General features: G+C 49.7%; 7 protein-coding genes across 7 annotated transcripts; 5 read left to right on the plus strand and 2 right to left on the minus strand.

The window, feature by feature from the left end:
* Positions 1-385: 385 nt before the first annotated feature.
* FTJAE_8265 (uncharacterized protein) lies at positions 386-4,738 on the plus strand (the record flags this gene model as incomplete). Its single annotated transcript, XM_037355063.1, has 4 exons — positions 386-2,263; positions 2,371-2,441; positions 3,035-3,862; positions 3,910-4,738. The coding sequence occupies 4 exons, from the start codon at positions 386-388 to the stop codon at positions 4,736-4,738; spliced, it is 3,606 nt and encodes a 1,201-aa protein (XP_037204658.1).
* A 410-nt stretch (positions 4,739-5,148) lies between these two features.
* On the plus strand, positions 5,149-6,415 carry FTJAE_8266 (agmatinase; the record flags this gene model as incomplete). The annotated part of the gene is made up of 3 exons (XM_037355064.1): positions 5,149-5,277; positions 5,334-5,793; positions 5,841-6,415. 3 exons carry the CDS (start codon positions 5,149-5,151, stop codon positions 6,413-6,415), a joined length of 1,164 nt encoding a protein of 387 aa, XP_037204659.1.
* Positions 6,416-7,287: 872 nt separating this feature from the next.
* Positions 7,288-8,236, plus strand: FTJAE_8267 (short-chain dehydrogenase reductase sdr; the record flags this gene model as incomplete). Its single annotated transcript, XM_037355065.1, has 2 exons — positions 7,288-7,632; positions 7,688-8,236. 2 exons carry the CDS (start codon positions 7,288-7,290, stop codon positions 8,234-8,236), a joined length of 894 nt encoding a protein of 297 aa, XP_037204660.1.
* Positions 8,237-8,473: 237 nt separating this feature from the next.
* On the minus strand, positions 8,474-10,427 carry FTJAE_8268 (glucose 1-dehydrogenase; the record flags this gene model as incomplete). The annotated part of the gene is made up of 2 exons (XM_037355066.1): positions 8,474-10,260; positions 10,319-10,427. The coding sequence occupies 2 exons, from the start codon at positions 10,425-10,427 to the stop codon at positions 8,474-8,476; spliced, it is 1,896 nt and encodes a 631-aa protein (XP_037204661.1).
* A 596-nt stretch (positions 10,428-11,023) lies between these two features.
* On the plus strand, positions 11,024-12,612 carry FTJAE_8269 (cholin permease; the record flags this gene model as incomplete). The annotated part of the gene is made up of 2 exons (XM_037355067.1): positions 11,024-11,237; positions 11,291-12,612. 2 exons carry the CDS (start codon positions 11,024-11,026, stop codon positions 12,610-12,612), a joined length of 1,536 nt encoding a protein of 511 aa, XP_037204662.1.
* Positions 12,613-12,735: 123 nt separating this feature from the next.
* On the minus strand, positions 12,736-13,792 carry FTJAE_8270 (trans-aconitate 3-methyltransferase; the record flags this gene model as incomplete). The annotated part of the gene is made up of 3 exons (XM_037355069.1): positions 12,736-13,208; positions 13,262-13,358; positions 13,406-13,792. The coding sequence occupies 3 exons, from the start codon at positions 13,790-13,792 to the stop codon at positions 12,736-12,738; spliced, it is 957 nt and encodes a 318-aa protein (XP_037204663.1).
* Positions 13,793-14,531: 739 nt separating this feature from the next.
* FTJAE_8271 (uncharacterized protein) lies at positions 14,532-15,944 on the plus strand (the record flags this gene model as incomplete). The annotated part of the gene is made up of 1 exon (XM_037355070.1): positions 14,532-15,944. One exon carries the CDS (start codon positions 14,532-14,534, stop codon positions 15,942-15,944), a length of 1,413 nt encoding a protein of 470 aa, XP_037204664.1.
* Positions 15,945-17,040: the final 1,096 nt, after the last annotated feature.

Below are 17,040 nucleotides of genomic sequence, written 5' to 3' on the forward strand. Positions count from 1 at the left end.
GCAAGGGATGTCAGACGGAAAGACGGGGGAGAGGGGTCTTGGAAACCTGCATGTCTCAGTTGCACAGCCTGATTTTTGAGGCCCCTCCAAGTATTTGTAACAGGATGGTGTAGCTGATAGGCTCGCACAGGTATCCCTGTATGTAATGAGCACTGGGATAAGCCAGCTGCAAAAGTGAAAGCTGCTGGCCTGCGCCTCTGTCCAGCCTCTTTCACAGCCATGATTCTGAGGTGATGTTGCAGATAAAATTCTTAGCGCATTAATGCCTAACAATGGAGAAGCTATATGTATTTGCAAACATGTAAGCCGTCCGACTACCCGAGTATCACCACCCTTCAGCTGACAGATATTAATCTCTCATAATTGAAAGCCGTGGCATACGACGATGGACGACAATATTGCCTCTAATAATGGTCCAACTGTCATCCAGTCAATTAAAGAGTGGCTCTCAACCTGCGACACGCACCACACTGGTACCTGCTCCAAGCCGTGTTCAGCCCAAAGCAAACAATCGACAACCTCTTGGTTGGTTGATATCAAAGATCGTTGCTTAGTACGAGGAAGCAGTTCAGCCGAGTATGTCGCTCTCAGCTACACTTGGCGCAACAAGACAAGTGAGATGGTCAGCGGGGCCGAGTTGCAGCTGCTCCGTAACAACATTGACTTGCTGACTTTGGCCAACGCACTGGATCAACAAAATTCAAAGATTCCAAAAGTCATCTTGGATGCTATGGAGTTAACGGGAGCAATTGGGAAAAGATATCTATGGGTGGACAGGCTCTGCATTATTCAGGATGATCCTGAAAAAGCATCGGAGGTAGCATCAATGGACCGTGTCTACTCTGGTGCCTACCTGACAATAATTGCCGCAGCCGACTATGGAATGCTTTCTTCACCTGAGCAGACAATCTTCTGTCCTAGATTTGAGAGGAGCACGGCACATTTTCACATGGGAGCTCGCACTGACAGCATGAAAAGGGAAGACCGCATCAAGTTTTACTACTGGGAAGTTTCGTTATCTGAATGGGCGAAAAGAGCCTGGACATACCAGGAATACATCCTAAGTAAGCGGGTTGTCTTCTTCCTGAACACTCGAATATTCTGGCAATGCGAGTGTGCAACCTGGGACTCAGATGTTCTTCGGCCGGAAGAGGGCGATCATACGCAGGCTATGATGTTATTGGACTTGGCACCAATGAGGCAGTTTCTAGCACCGACTTGGCCCGACCTTGGGATGTATGTGGACTTGATCTGCCCCTACAACGGACGAGAGTTATCATATGAGAAGGATGGTCTCTCAGCATGCCAAGGAATCTTGAGCCATTTAGCTCCCGCATTCCCAGGGGGCTTCGTATTCGGGCTCCCGAGGCTTTACCTGGACTATGCCCTTCTCTGGCAACCGCTAAAGGGCGGCTGCTATGGGACCGGACACTCAGTCCGAAGACCTTCGCTCCCCTCCTGGGCATGGTGCGGATGGCAATGTTTCGTTGACCCGCAGAGCTTGGAACCAGCGATGAATAACGACCAAAATAGGCGCGACAGAGAAACCACCGAAACCTGGAGACTGCAAGACCCTGTCGCCTGGGAACTACCAGCAAAAAGTCCCGAGCGACCTGCACTGTCATGTAACCTGATTTCGGCTCAGGTGTCACGAGCCTTCTTTCTTCCCGCAGCCACTTTAGAGATTTGCAAAGTGCGATTTAGCATCCGTGAGTATTCGGCATTCTTGACAGCAGCCAAAAACCCGACCCTGACCCAGACATACCTGCACGAAATGCCCGATGTAGTGGTTCTGCGAAACTCAAAGAGGAAACTTTCAGGCCTACTACGGATTACAGGCAATGCGAAGTGTAACCCGAAAGAGCTCATCGAACTTATTGCAATCTCAAAGGGCAGTGCAGATGGAAGATATATGCGGACCTGCTTTGAGGAGAAAGTTTTGCGGAAAAGTACGTATGGGACCAATGGGACAGGGTTGTGGCCATTCAAGCACAGGGATGCGAATGGGATGCATTTCCACGCTGCGTATGATTCTGCTGGGCGATGGATTGTTAGTGACGATCAGCAAGACTCAGACGAAACCTATGTAGTTTGTGCTAAGGGGGACTACAAGAAGGATCTAGAACTGCTGGAGTATAAGGATGATCAGGAGTACCAGTTCTACAACGTTTTATGGGTTCAGCGCGGGGATAATAAAGTGGCATATAGGGCTGGATGTGGACGCGTGTTGGCGGAAGCTTGGGAGGGAAATAATCCAGAAAATGTAAGAGTGACTTTGGGTTAGCATGTCTGCAATATTTTGATCAAGAAATTTAGTAAAATATTCATTCTCCCAAATCAGATCTGCTCCTTGCTATCTCATCCTGATAGCGAGATAGGCTACTGATTACCTACGGGCGGTTATCGGATAGCGTGGGTCAGGGCGACTGGGATACTGTAGCGTAAGACTGAGCACGCTAAATGGCTTGAGTCAGGGCCCAATGTCACTCCGAATCCGGACGTATTTAGCTTGTGCTTCCCCACAAAGCCAGCTCTGACCATGCTCCTACACACTCTCATATGATGATCATTCTTTGGCGATGATCCAGCTGTATCAACCCAATTGACAAAAACTTGACAACCCTAATTACGTATCTAGTGCGCTCAAAATGTCCAGCGGGGCTAGATCACGCAGTGGGTGCGCCGCATGCAAGTCCCAACGGGTAAAAATTAACGATGCTATTGACGATGATGCGCTGACAGATTCATCATGACAGCTGAAGTGCGACGAGATTTGGCCATCTTGCGGCAGATGTACTCGCCTCGATATGAACTGTTCTGGGCCCATCATTCGTCTGAGATGGTCGCAAAAGCACCAAGCACGACTTAGTAACAGAATCCAAAGACGAACGACACATACGAAGCAGTCATCAACGACTAGACACCCAGCCACTCCAGAACAGCCGGAAGCCACTCTCCCCGACTCAAATTTCTCTTCATTACCATCGGTATTTGACACTCCGGCTGTGGACGGAAATTATGCACTTTCTCCTAGCCACGATGATAATGCCTGGATTGATGAAGCATTTGCAGGCATGCTGCCTGAGCTCATGTCATTTGGCCTCATACCGAACGCTAGCACTACATCAACCCAGACGCCAGAACTTCTGCAAATGGCAGACGATTTCGGCACTGCAGCCGAGACGGCGGGTTTAAGCCCAGGAGAGAAATTGCAACAAGAGCAGGATGTTATAGCATCACCCATAGCATCTTTACCGATGGATACGAACCAACAGCAAACCGTCTCATCTCAACCAGTTCAGGTCGTAGAGACGCCTCAGCCTTACACTTCAACAGTTGTCGATCGACCATTCAACGATTACAGTACCATTCTTGTCGAGTACTACTTTAAAGACACAGCCGCTATACTAGCCCTATACGACAGCGAGATGAATCCGTTCCGATCAACGGTCTCTCGCGCATGGGCATCCTCTGAGCTCATCTACTGTACACTACAGAGCATGGCTGCGTCATTCCTCTCCAACGTCTATCCCCAGTTGCTACGTACCGGGCTGTATTTCCGACAAAAGGCTATCCATCTTCTGAACGACCTCGATGACTCTGTAATCCATGAGCAGGCGCTGATTGCGTTATTCATGATCGGTGGAACAGCTAGTTGGTTCGACGTCAATGACACCGGATCCGAGTATTTTCGCCGCCTCAAGAAATATGTACAGAGTTTGAAGACTTCGGGTCGCATGTCGCCAACGGGGCATAGTCAAGCCTTTTTCGAGAACACTTTGGCGTGCTGGGAAATGTTTCTAGCCTTTGTTGTCGATAACGACGAAAACGAAATTTTCGACACGCCGCATTTCCCGCTGTTGTAAGTTCACTGGACAGTCACGACTGAATGGTTTCTAACTTGGTCAGGACGGCAGACCAAGACCCAGAACCTGGATCAATATTCCCCGTTGTCCAGATCCCCCATCCCGTAACTGGAGTCGCGCACGATATCCATTCTACTCTCGCAAGGGTCGGTCGTTTGGTCAGAAGAAATCGTCGTCGCGCCATGTCCAAGCAATTCCTCACCCGGGAGAGTATTCTAGAGGCACATCGCGAGGTTGACGAAGCCGCGGAACTAGAGGTATTTCTCACCAACCTGCAAGTTCCGTTGGAGTCGGCGATAGTGCAAACGGGAGACTCACAGACACCGACCTGGCATCTCACAGCTCTCGCAGAAGTATACCGTTTCGTTGGTCTTATTCAGCTATATCACGTCTTTCCCGACACTCTTGTATCGCGGATGAACCTCCAGAACTCACATGCTGGGGGAGAAGTCGCCGAAATATCCGCGCATGAAGCGGAGGAGAGACTGAGACAGTTCACGCTCAAGGCCGTCGAAATCCTCCGTTCAATACCTGCTGAATCTGGGACCAAGGACTTTCATCCATTCTTGATCGTCGCTGTATGCAGTGCACTTACAATTCCAGTTGTTCAAGTATCGGCTTCTCCGCAGAGCATGGCGGGTTTGGGGAACTCGTTGGCTCTAGTGGCGGCTGATGTGCACCGGGCGCGGGGATTCTTGAGGGGTCGACTACAGCTTCTGTTGCATTCTCTACCGAAGAACCCAATCCAGCGATGTATCGATATTGTTGAAGCTACGTGGGCGGAGACAGATAATCGTTCTGGGAGTTCAGGACGACCTGCGTACTGGATGGATGTGATGATGCAGAATAACTGGGAGACTTTTATGGCATAATTGGTATTAGTTCCGGTGCAAAACATGAACAGTAATTATCAGCCATCATCTGGGAAATGCGAAATGCCTCAATTCAGAGATGTCTTGGCCGCTTAATCTAACTGTAATCGGCGCAGAATGTCACACAAGGGAGTAATGCGATTGTCATGCCACAGACCGTCTCTGCAGTGGAGGTACCTCGCCTAGCTAGCCTAGGACAGAGCGTGACTAGCCTGGAATATCCTCTTTTAGTAAGTCGTTACGCTGATGCTCCGCTATACGAGCCGCCCAGTCACAACTCACATGCTTATCGAGCCGGCCGGTTATTTCAACGTTTGGCGGAGAAAAAGCTCGCCCATGACCATAAATAAGGCTCTTGTTGATATAAGTAAAATAGCAAAGGTCTAAGTAAGCGAAATTAGTCAACGATAATGAGATTCGAGCGTCTACTTCCAGTTCTCTCCCTCACAGGGCTGACCCTTGGGTGCAACCACCATCACGACGATAAGAAATGGACTGCTGAAGAGTTGGCCGAGCTTGAGGCAAAATGGGGTTTCGACGTGAGGGCTTCCATCTTATAATCGCTCAAAACATCGTGGCTTACAATTAGATATAGTGGGCATTCGGCGGCATTGGCACTTTCGCCCACCTGAATCACGTCAAATGTCTGACAGAGCCAACCGAACCTTACGACATTGCTATTATTGGCGCTCCGTTCGACACCGCTGTGACGTATCGACCTGGCGCACGATTCGGTCCACGCAGCATTCGTCATGCCTCAGGGCGTCAGCACTCACTCCGCGGCTACAATCCCCGAGCAGACATTAATCCATATCAAAACTGGGCTAAGATCGTGGACTGCGGAGATATCCCTATAACACCTATTGACAATGATATTGCGCAGAAACAGATGACGCAGGCGCTAGAGCAATTGGGAATGCGCAGAACTGTATCGTCTATTTCGTCAAAGCCCAAGCTCTTCACGCTCGGTGGCGATCATAGCTTGACTTTGCCTGCCCTTAGGGCTTTGAAGAAGGTCTATGGAGATCGTGAGATCCAAGTACTTCATTTCGATGGTATGTGAGCACGCCTACACATGCACGTTTCTTGCTGACGCATACAGCCCATCTGGACACTTGGAACCCTCACGCATATCCCTCTTACTGGGGAACAACGCCTTTCAACCACGGATCCATGTTCTGGCTAGCCAACCAGGAAGGGCTTCTCTCCAACTCATCATCCCATCCTTCAGTTCACGCAGGCTTGCGAACACGACTCACTGGCATCCAAGATAACGAAGATGACACTGCGCAGAACTGGATCCGGTTCTCAGCTGACGATATCGACAAAATTGGTACCCAAGGCATAATCGATGGCATAATGAAGATTCTTGGCACCGAGAATCTGGTCTACCTCTCAGTTGACATTGACGTCCTTGACCCAGCCTTTGCGCCCGGAACTGGCACGCCTGAGCCAGGTGGTTGGTCTACCAGAGAGTTCATCAACATTCTTCGAGGCATCGAGGGTCTGAACTTGGTCGGCGCTGATGTCGTGGAGGTTTCGCCCATTTATCAAGGAGCTGGCGAAGAGACGACTTTTGCGGCTGCACAGGTCGTTTATGAGATTTTGACATCGATGGTTAAGAGAGGGCTACAAGATCTAGGAAGGTCGGACAAGGCTAGTAAGGATGAGCTATGATTCTCTAAGCTTAACTGCTCGTCATTGTCAGCACATGTACAATTTGACATATGAGTCAAAGCGAAGTACATTGAAACTCATTGTTAGAAAGAACATTACAACTTATTGTACGTTCCGTTCAGTGTGAAGAAATTAAGTAAAATAAATATTCAAATAAATACTATAAATCTTGATGCAAGTAATTGAACTTTCTCGATCTTCCAAGTTCCTGAAATAATTGGCAGATAAAATCATGAACAAATGGCTGTTAGAGAGGGTATTGCAGGGTAGGCATTATCTTCTCAAGGCCTGGGCAAGCAGCTGCCCTAAATGATAATAGCCTTAGGCCAAAATCACATTCATTTATCATGTTCAACTGAACACTTCTCCCCTTCGAGCTCCGTCGGTGCTACGGGTAGTCTCCGCCCCAGAATGCTGCCACCTGGTAAGTCAACAAATTACCGGTACGAAGTACCTAGTAGGGCGTGATCGCCAACAGAATTACCCTTTTGAGCTATTCCAGGCGGTCCCGCATTTACAGTAGCGTAAGCGGTCTAAACTCCACTTCTTCGCGATCCCTGTAAAGCCTGTTGCAAGTCTTGCTCCATTGGGCAAAACGAAGCTAGTCTGCGGGCCAGAAGTGAGCGGCGAAGAGCCAAGCTAATCGATCCGGATTCACGCTATGAGCTGAAGAGATAACAAACCCAAGCGAGGAGACGCGCATGATCGACCAGGTGCTTTTTCTACTTGGCGTGGCGAACATACCTTGAACCAGCGCAAACGATCGTGTCAGTGGCAAAGAAATCGCATCAGTCAATCAAACGGCTATCACATTGGCTGACCTCACATGTCCCCTCGTCTCCGCCACCAAGTCTCAGCACAGAACACCAATAATGGATCTCGGACTAGATCTTCATGGCGATGTGGTCGTTGTCACTGGAGCAGGCGGACAGATAGGCCAGGTCATTGTCCAAGCCTTTCTAAGCGCTGGCTGTTTCGTCGGTGGCTTCGAAATCGACAAGTCCAAGTTTGTCAAGCAACACGAGAACCTCTTCTGGGTTGCGGTCGACACCACCGATGAGGATGGCATGATCGGCGCATGGAAGAGCGTGGAAGAACGGTTTAATGCGACTCCTACGATTTGTGTCTGCGCAGCTGCTGTTGATCTTAGCTTCATCGAGCACCATTCGTCTATTACAAAGATGCCGACAAGTCAATTTCGCAGAATTCTCGATATAGTAAGTTGAGATGCTTATTCGGCAGGTTGGAAGGCGGCCTCTAATTATTGAATAGAATACAACAGGAACTTTTATAACGGCAAAGCTATGGCTTCAACACGTGGAGATGATGGCTAACAAGAGGGGTGCGAAACCGAATGGCATAAACGGGTCACATTCGTCGACAGAAATACCTCCCAAGAGCAAAGAAAAGAATATCTCATTGATAATAATCGGTTCAGAGGCTGGAGATTTTGGAGTCGTCGGCAACCCAGACTACGCAGCAAGCAAAGCTGCAGTTCAGTTCGGCCTCGTCCTATCTCTAGCCCCAGACGCTGCTCGCATTCATCCATCAGCAAGAGTCAACTCTATCTCCCCTGGAGCAGTAAACACCAAGAGATTCAGTGCAGAGTGCGCAGAGGACAGCTCTGGTGCACTAAGGTGGATCGAGTCTGAGGCGACGGTTGCTCAGAAGAAGGCGGTCGATGTAGAGGGCATTGCCAAGATGTGTCTGGTACTGGCGAGTGAGAAGTGGTCTCCTTCAGTTACTGGACAGAATGTGAGATTGAATGGCGGAAAGAGTGGGAAGCTTTTGTGGAACAGGGACGGCGATGCTTTATGGTAATGCTGATCACCTGTATAATTACATTAAGGAATTTACGCAGAAACAGTTAGCGACAACTTTGAGGCATGAGATATCATTGTAGTTCATTGTTTAGACCCAACAAAGTACTTCAAATGACTTATCAGCGTCTCTACGTACAATACAGATTGATAGCTAGCCAAGTGGGACAAGAGAAACGAGTATGGGAACATAAAGAAATGACATTGCATCTCTATTGTTAAGAGTACTTTACTGGATCTATGAGCTAGGCGTCCTTGCCTTCCAAGCCTTCGCTATATCTGTCATGCACTCAAACATAATCTCCCCTTCAGCAGCACTACCAGCCTTTTCCTTGAGCTTGGCGATAAACTTGTCAATCATGCCAATAACATGAGACCGACCAGCGCACTCAGGATGCAGAATAAGCGGGAAGACCGATCCGTAACCCTCGCCAGGACCTTCATCCACAAAGCTCTCATTCTCCCATAGCCATTCAAAACGGTCTAGCCACATCTTCTCAATGACATCTGTACTCACATAACCTTGGGTTGTTGCTGTATGTGGGTAGAAGCATAGAGGTGTAGCGTCTTCAGTGTACCAACTACCTGGAATCTCAACAACAGACGTTTCCGCCTCCTGTGATCCGGCCTCGGGTTGCTCAGTCAAGGTTATTGGCTTCATCCACGTGCTCGCAAGTTGATTGTAGTCTGGAATTGCTGGATTACCCTCGGCAAAGGTCTTGGGAAGATAGTAAGGCAGGCTGTCGTGAGAATTGAGACTGGCGTCGTAGAGAAACCCATGTTCCTCCAGTAGGCGAACTGTCGACTCCCTGATCTCGTACAAAGGAGCTCGGTAACCCAAAGGCTTCTTGCCCTGGCAGAGAGAAGTGGCTAGTTCGATGCACTTCACAAGTATGTCTCGCTCCTGCTGCTCAGATAAGGAATATGCACCCTCGTGGCTGTACCCATGGAGGCCAATCTCAGCGCCGCTCGCAACAATGGCTTGTGTCTGTCGAGGGTAGCTTTCCATCGAGTGGCCTGGGATGAACCACGAAACCTGCTGGGAAATGCCATGTTTGCTGAACACTCTCAATAGTCTATCAACACCGACGTTGCCGCCAAAGTGGGCAGCTGAGTAGTCGGCGAGTTTGTTCTCTGGAACATGGCCAGTTCCGATCAGCCCCGAGACCGCATCAAAGTCGACAGAGAGACAGATCCTCAATCTTCGACGTTTCTGAGGAGGACTGGGGGCAGTCGGTGAAGCCACTCTATGTGTCAAGGAATGGCCTGCGGTGTTGGTCTGAAGATCATCTTGTGCCTCTCTCCATAGCAAGCGACCTTCCTGGCCTCCATCGACAGATATGCACTGGCCCGTGATATGGCCCGCAGCTCTATGAGAAGCCAAGAACGCCATGCAACGAGCTGCATCACTGGGCTCAGCAATCTTGCGGAGAGCGACAGTCGCTTCGGCCTCAGCCCATCTCTCTTTCGGATCATCTAGTCGGTCTCCAATCAACGGAGTGTTGATCCACCCAGGCGCAACAGCATTGATACGAGCCTTGGAATTGAGCTTCACGATCTCGTTCTTGACGGTTTTGACAAGACCATATTGGAGACCTGCTTTGCCTGAAGCATATTCAGCGTGGCCAGCCTGGCCAAAGACACCTGTTTCAGAGCCGGTGACTACAATGGCGACGTTGTCCAGCTCCTTGCCAGATTCTTCTTGCGCTTGCTTGACTGAGCGGAGGAAGTGTTTGATGGTGAGAAAAGTTCCTCGCACATTGACGGAGTACACTGCGTCCCATTTTTCGGTGTCGATATCCCAGATTGATGGATGACTGCTCTCGTCTGTGATGCCAGCGTTGGCGATGAGGATTTGGACTGGGCCGAACTTGTTGCTAGCTTCTTTGAATGCCTGCGCAATGGATGATTCGGTTCTTAAATCGCCCGAGATATGGTGCAGTCTCGGCTTCTGATCCTCAGAGATTGATAGGTCCTCGACATTCAATGGGTTCCTGTCGAAAGACGTGACTCGGCATCCGTTGACTGGTCGCAAATATTAGCCAGAATGAGTGCATATCGTCCTGGTTAATCGACCGCTTACCAAGAAATTCTTTAACAGCAGCTCCGCCGACCCCTCCGGCTGCGCCTGTGACGAACACATGGCAGTTCTCAAGACCAAGAAACGTTGATGATGAGTCCTGGAAAGACATTTTCCGAGTGTAGTAGAACTGACCAGCGAGAATTCAATTTGGTGTTCCGTTTACTGGCCAAGTCACTTCCAAGAGAGTGCTCAACCTGCAGAAATACCAATGAGGGGAGAAGGGATATACCTGCTCCGTTACGTCAGATGTTCTCTACATTCACTGCCCTTTTCCGCTGCAACCCGATTAGGTTGCGACGTTAGTAGCCCGATGAGGAAAGACGGGGCGGCTAGAATATACCCTTGGGGTCGTTGTATCAACCACCGAGCATCCGCGAACTTCCCCGCGTCGACCTAGCATTTGGGATCATTTCGCCGGGGAAGCATGGTTCGACATGTCTGCAATAGATAAGGCCAATCCTATACTAGTAATTCCTGGCTAGACTTAGTTTTAGAGACATGGTAACTTAGACATTCGAGACCTGGACCGCGATATGTGTCTGCAATCTTGAGGCTGCTTATCGTCGTAATAGCGCGATAGATAAGGCCATGTCTCGAATAGCCTTCGAGTTCACATAAGATGTCTGGAAGTGGACTCCCTGTATATAAGTGCTTTCCAAGTTATCGTTCTCAATTGAATCCATAATTTTTCAATCATCGACCACAATGGATGAGAACAAATCCTCTGGAGAGAAACACCCTGACAGCACGGCTACATCGGACAATCACGATGGCTGCTCTGTCGTCGCAGAGCACACCCAAGAGGTACCAGTGAGCTTCGGACTCTTGTCTCTCACAGGTCTAGGCATCATCATTGGGGTTGTCTGGCCTGCGTCCGGCGGTTCAATTCAAGTTGCTATCTTCAATGGTGGATCTCCAGGTACGTTCGGTGCTACGTCCGTATCCTAAATACAGCAACTGATCCAGCTACAGGTGTCCTATACGAGTTCATCGTTGTATCATTCTTCTACTTCTTCGTCGCCGCATCCCTCGCCGAGCTCGCCAGTGCCATGCCCTCCAGCGCAGGCGTATACTACTGGGCTTCTGTCACCCCAGGCAAACGATACGGCCGGGTCGTTGGCTTCTTCGCTGGCTGGTGGAATTATCTTGGCTGGATTTGCGCTGGTGCAAGTATGGCTGCTATTTGGAGCAACAGCATCATCCAGATCTACGCATTGAAACATCCCGACTACATCGTCAAAGAAGTACACGTCTTTGTGGTCTTTGTTATCTCCACATGGCTGGCCTGCTTTTCGGTCTGCTTCGCTGGTCGTGCAATGCCTCTTCTCAACCAGTTCGGCATCTACTGGCTCCTGATCGGCCTGCTTATCACATTCGTGGTTCTGGTAGCTGTACCTCTTCGAAGCGGTGGAAGTGGCCATGCAACTTCATCCTTTGTGTGGCTGGAGTGGCAAGCAGACCTTGGATACCCTAACATCATCGTATTCCTCTGCGGCATGTTGAACGGCGCTTACAGTGTTGGTTGTCCTGCAGCTGTGAGTCATCTATCTGAGGAAATACCCCGTCCGCAGAGAAACGTGCCTCTTGCGATGGGCCTTCAGGTTATCACGGGATTCATCACCGGCTTCTCTTATCTGATCGCTCTCATGTATTCCATCCACAGCTACGACAAGATCTTTGCGAGCCAATTTCCGCTTGCAGATATTTACCTTCAAGCTACGGGATCAGCCGACGGCACGATTTGTCTCCTCATACTCATGCAGACATGCATTGGCCTAACCATCATCGGTCTTTACATCACATGTGGACGAACCTTGTGGACATTGAGCCGCGACGGAGCAACGCCATGGCCGTCGGTATTTTCCAACTTCAACCTCAAGTTCGACGCGCCCATCAATGCCACCATGGCCTCTGCGGTGCTCGTCACCTTGATGGGATGCATCTACGTGGCAAGCAAGACAGCATTCAATGCTATCATCGGATCCTATGTCCTCATGTCTTCGTCAGCATATACAGCAGCGGTCTTGCCTCACCTTCTCACAGGGCGGAGAAATGTTGTTTATGGGCCGATACGAATGGGTCGAAAGCTGGGCCTTGTTGTCAACGCGATCGCGAGCGCGTATATGGTGATCGCTTTTGTCATTTACTGTTTGCCCTACTCCTTACCTGTCACTGCTAAGAATATGAACTATGCCTGTCTAGTTTGGGGTGGCTCGACCTTGCTGCTGGGTGTTTACTGGCTGTGGAAGGGGAGGCACGGGTACATAGGACCTATCAGGGAGATCAATAACTGATGCTGGGGCGCCATGATGTTGGTACTCAAGCCATGATAGAGTGTAAGATTAGAACATTTCAATAGTAACATAAGAGTCCATGTTTCTATTGCTTTGCCTATGAGTGACGCGCCGAACAGTAGCTCACTTCCTCTTTACCAGAATCAAGGCAACAGCCATCTTGGCCGCCAAAGCCGTCAACTCAATTGGCTCTCCACTCTCTTCCAACACCTTGCGAACCTTACTCATTAAGATACGAGCGGGATCTTCTTCTGTTCCAACGAGTTCGGGATTCTCTTTCTGCCAACGACTTACTGAACCGAATGTTCCTACTAATCTCTCTATTCTCTGGACTTGCTTTTCCACGGACTCATCACTGTTGCTCTGGCTACTTTCATTCCTGCCCGCGTTAGGGATGAAGCCATCTTCAGCAGTGAGCACATGGCGGGCAGATGCTCGTTGATCGTAGAATGAAGAAGTCTCTGGATCATCCCAGGGCATCGGCAGATCGACATAACCACTTTGGGTGAGATGGGTGCCTGCCCTTGAGTAAGGGGCAAGGGCGTCCAGGAAATCGTTGAAGATGGATTGAAGTTCAGTGTTCTTGTTGAATGAACCTAGACGATCTCGATTAGTATGCAGCAGAAGTGAGAGAAGCATTTCTGCATACCAGGTTGTCTAAAGACAGTCCATATGGCGACAGTCCCTCCTGGTTTCAACACTTTAGCTGCTGCGGCCCAGAATCTCGGCACATCGAACCAGTGAGCCTATAAACCGTTAGTGAAGACCTTTGGCCTAGGAGATATAGACATACAGCAGTCGCAGCCGTTATCATATCGACAGAAGAGTAAGGAACCTCCTTGATCTTGTCAATATCTTCTGCCGTGCTCAATCTGTATACAATTGGGTCGCCAGTGCGAGTTTTTCCACCGAGAGCAATAGCTGTTTTGATCATGTTATCTCCCGGATCAACACCGTAAGCTAGATGAAAATGCGGTGCAAGCTTTTGAGTCGCTGTCCCCGGCCCACAACCGACATCCAACACGCAGCCAGACTTTCCATAGGTGGATCTATGATAGTTGAGAATGAAGTCGATAAGAGCGTCAGTGTAACCGAGTCGTCCTGCAGCGTAGTCGGAAGCTTGGTCGGTAGTGTAGTTTCGAAAGGTGACATCTCGTGGCTCTGATAGCTCTGACGCCATCGCTGGTAGTCTTGATAGACGATCTGCTGTCCTGGAAGATCTGAATTCGTACATTCCGTGCAAGGCGGGGATCGGTTTTATAAGCCTCTTGGGGCCGGACATCGGGGAGCATAGTAAGCACCGGTTCCGACGAGATGACGTACCCAGAATGGTGACACCGCTTCCAAGGGCACATCGTTGACTCGTTCTGGACGTCTCAGGCTCTCAGCACTGGATCTTGATAGTTGAGGGCTAGTAGAGTAGTTGCAAAGATCGGATTATTAGATTAGTTGCCAGAACTCGTTATTTGTGACTAGCAATCAAAACCTCAGTGCGCATCGCGCCTGGCCACCACCAATCTTCATTACATGGGATGATTATCCGTGACGTCCGGAGCAAGTCGGTTATCTTGAAACATGAAAATACGAAAATAATAATTTATATCCGTAAAAAGAAGATTATCATGCTTAAGATTATAAATGTCACTAGCAAATAGGATATTGTGCGCTAACTGACGCTATTCAATTCTGTAACCGAATGTCGCTATAATCATCGATAGCCTCAAGCCATTTTCAGCTCTAGATCCAAAAAGAAATGACTTCCTCTCAGGAGACAGCGCCACCAGAAAAACAGGCATTTCATAGAGAGAAAGGCCTTCTGTTGATTCCTCGCTCCTGATTTCTTTCTTTCTATCTCATCCCACTATTGTCAATTCTTTGACGTCCGATCTTTACCAATTGTCTTCTCTTTGACCTTCACCATGGTCGCCATTCGCTCCTTTCTTATCCTCTCCGCTACGGTTGGCATTGCCTCCGCTGGGAAATGCAAGCCTGAAAGCCGGTCGAGCTCCATAGCAAGCTCCATCGTGTCGGTGACGAGCAGCACTGGTTCCGCCAGCGTCAGCGTGATTGAGTCTAGTACTACTCTGGTTGACACGACCACGGAAACGACCCTTACCAAGTCTGCTACAGAGACTGCTTCCAGCGAGACTGCCTCCGCAAGCGGTTCGGCCTCAGTCACGATCATCGAGTCCTCTACCACTCTGGCCGATACCACCGTTGAATCGAGCATTGCGGAGTCTACTGCTTCCAGCGCCACCTCTGCCGATGTCAGCACAACCGAGTCCAAACTCACCACGTTCCTCACTTCTTTCACCACCTTAAACGTAGACACCACTACCGAAGCTGCAACCACCACTACAGCTGCACCCGGACCTGTCGTATCATGCCCCTCCGACGTCAACCAATGCCTCGGCACCATGGAGATTCAGTGCGACGTGCTCCTCGGAGGATTGAACAGCCCTAGCATTCTCGCTGATATGAACGCATGTGCTCAGCAATGTAACTCCGACAATGCTTGCCGAGCCTTCACATATAATCAGAACATGCATGAATGCTTCATTGTCACTACCCAAGAGATCTTTGCCGCCGATGTTGGTGGCTGGGTAGCTGGCATCAAGGGAACGTGCGGCGAAACCACCGAGTCCAGCAGCACAGTCTTTACATCCACCGCCGAAACCACGACTACCGAAGCGGCAACGACAACCACTCTGTCAACGGCTGATCCTACTTGTCCCTCGATGGTTAAGCAATGCGCCGGTGACTCGGCAGTGTTGTGTGATGTCCAGCTTGATAATTTGGTACTCGCAGGGTTCTCCAACGACATTGTTGAGTGCGCTTCATTCTGTGACCAAGATGACGACTGCGCCGGCTTCTCCCGTGTCCGCTCGTCCGGAGGATGCTTCAAGGCCATAGCTCTCATCGCTGACGTCTCCAAAACTAACAGAGACGGATGGGACAGTGGCATCAAGTTCACGTGTGGACAAGAACCCGAGCCTACAACTACAGCCTTCACATCCACTGCCGAGACCACTACAACCGAGGCAGCTACTACCACAACCGCAGCGGCACCACCAGTGGACAACTGTCCTCCCGAGACTGGCGTCTGCTTAGGCTCAGCGCAAATCCAATGCGACGTCAGTCTATACGGTGGGAACCTTGTTGGCGGCGGCAGTATCTCGCAGTGTGCTATGCTTTGTCTGACTGACGGCTTGTGCACTGGCTTTTCCCGCAGACGGGACGATGGTGCGTGTTACATCACCTTTGATGACCCTGTTGCGACGACTGAGAACGAGGGATGGGACACTGGTGTCTTAGGCTCTTGCGCCACTTAGATGCGGCAAGATTAGATATTGACTATGGTCGACGGGTCGGCTACTTGTCTTGGTGGTTGGGAGAGTTTGGAATTGGCTAGGGCCGGCATCGACGGGAACCGTCCGAGGTTTAATGCAACTCAGGGCATAATTGTAATCTTCTTGAACATTATTATATTTGAGTCACTATCTACTTAATTTTACACATTTTGAAATAGTTGATAGCTTTTTACCTTCTGCTGGTGATGTTTGCATAACCCATGTCTAGGCAATAAAGTAAACACTTCTTTCCAAAGGGCTGGAAAAAAGCCATACCAGCTTGTCCAAGACTTGAAAATGGGTACCCTATATACTATCGGCTAGGTGTCTTTGTTTTCACCTTAGCTAACCGCGATAGCATGCTGGCAACCGTCCCCAAGATCTGGCAAAGCCACTGAGTATGATGTTCGCATGTACCGGCATCAGGACCGCTAACCCGGGTCAAGGCTGAGAATGATGGGATCCCCCGCAATGTCGCTTTCGGGCTTGTAAACGAAAACTTAGGATTCCAATCTCCACAAACTGTGTCCAGATGCTGACTCGAAGAGGCGCCACGTAAAGTCAAAAGCTCGCTAAGCCAGGGTACAATGCCTTTGATCCTATCACAACGCCATTGTCATCCGGGGTTTCAAGGGGAAGTTCACGCTAGAGACCAGCATCTCTCAGGAGAGTGCGGGCCCGAGTAAGCCCGGAGCTCTCCACATTCCGATCCAACCGTGTTATTGGCCATCGACATATTGATTGGGTGGCATGCCCCGCTAGATCGAAATTATCCATGCCATGTGGGTACGGGGAAGACGGCCTTTGAGATATCCTGACGTTGGTTCCTCGTGTCTGTAACTGTTATATAGACGAGCTTGTCTCCTTTGGATTGTGGCTGCTTACGTTCGACTACTAACAGGCACTTTCCGGCCCCTTAAGAATCCTTTAGCAAATTCGTTCTCTCTATAAAAGCGGGGATGTCGACCCTGAATGCGACACAGAGCTACCGCTCTGACTCCCCTAGACTACTACTTACACTGCTGTTGCATTGCGCCAACGCCGAAGATGGCGAACGGCTCAGGCAGTGAGACTAGGT

This window comes from Fusarium tjaetaba, assembly GCF_013396195.1.
Source record: "Fusarium tjaetaba strain NRRL 66243 chromosome Unknown NRRL66243_c0000177, whole genome shotgun sequence".
Lineage (NCBI taxonomy): Eukaryota > Fungi > Ascomycota > Sordariomycetes > Hypocreales > Nectriaceae > Fusarium > Fusarium tjaetaba.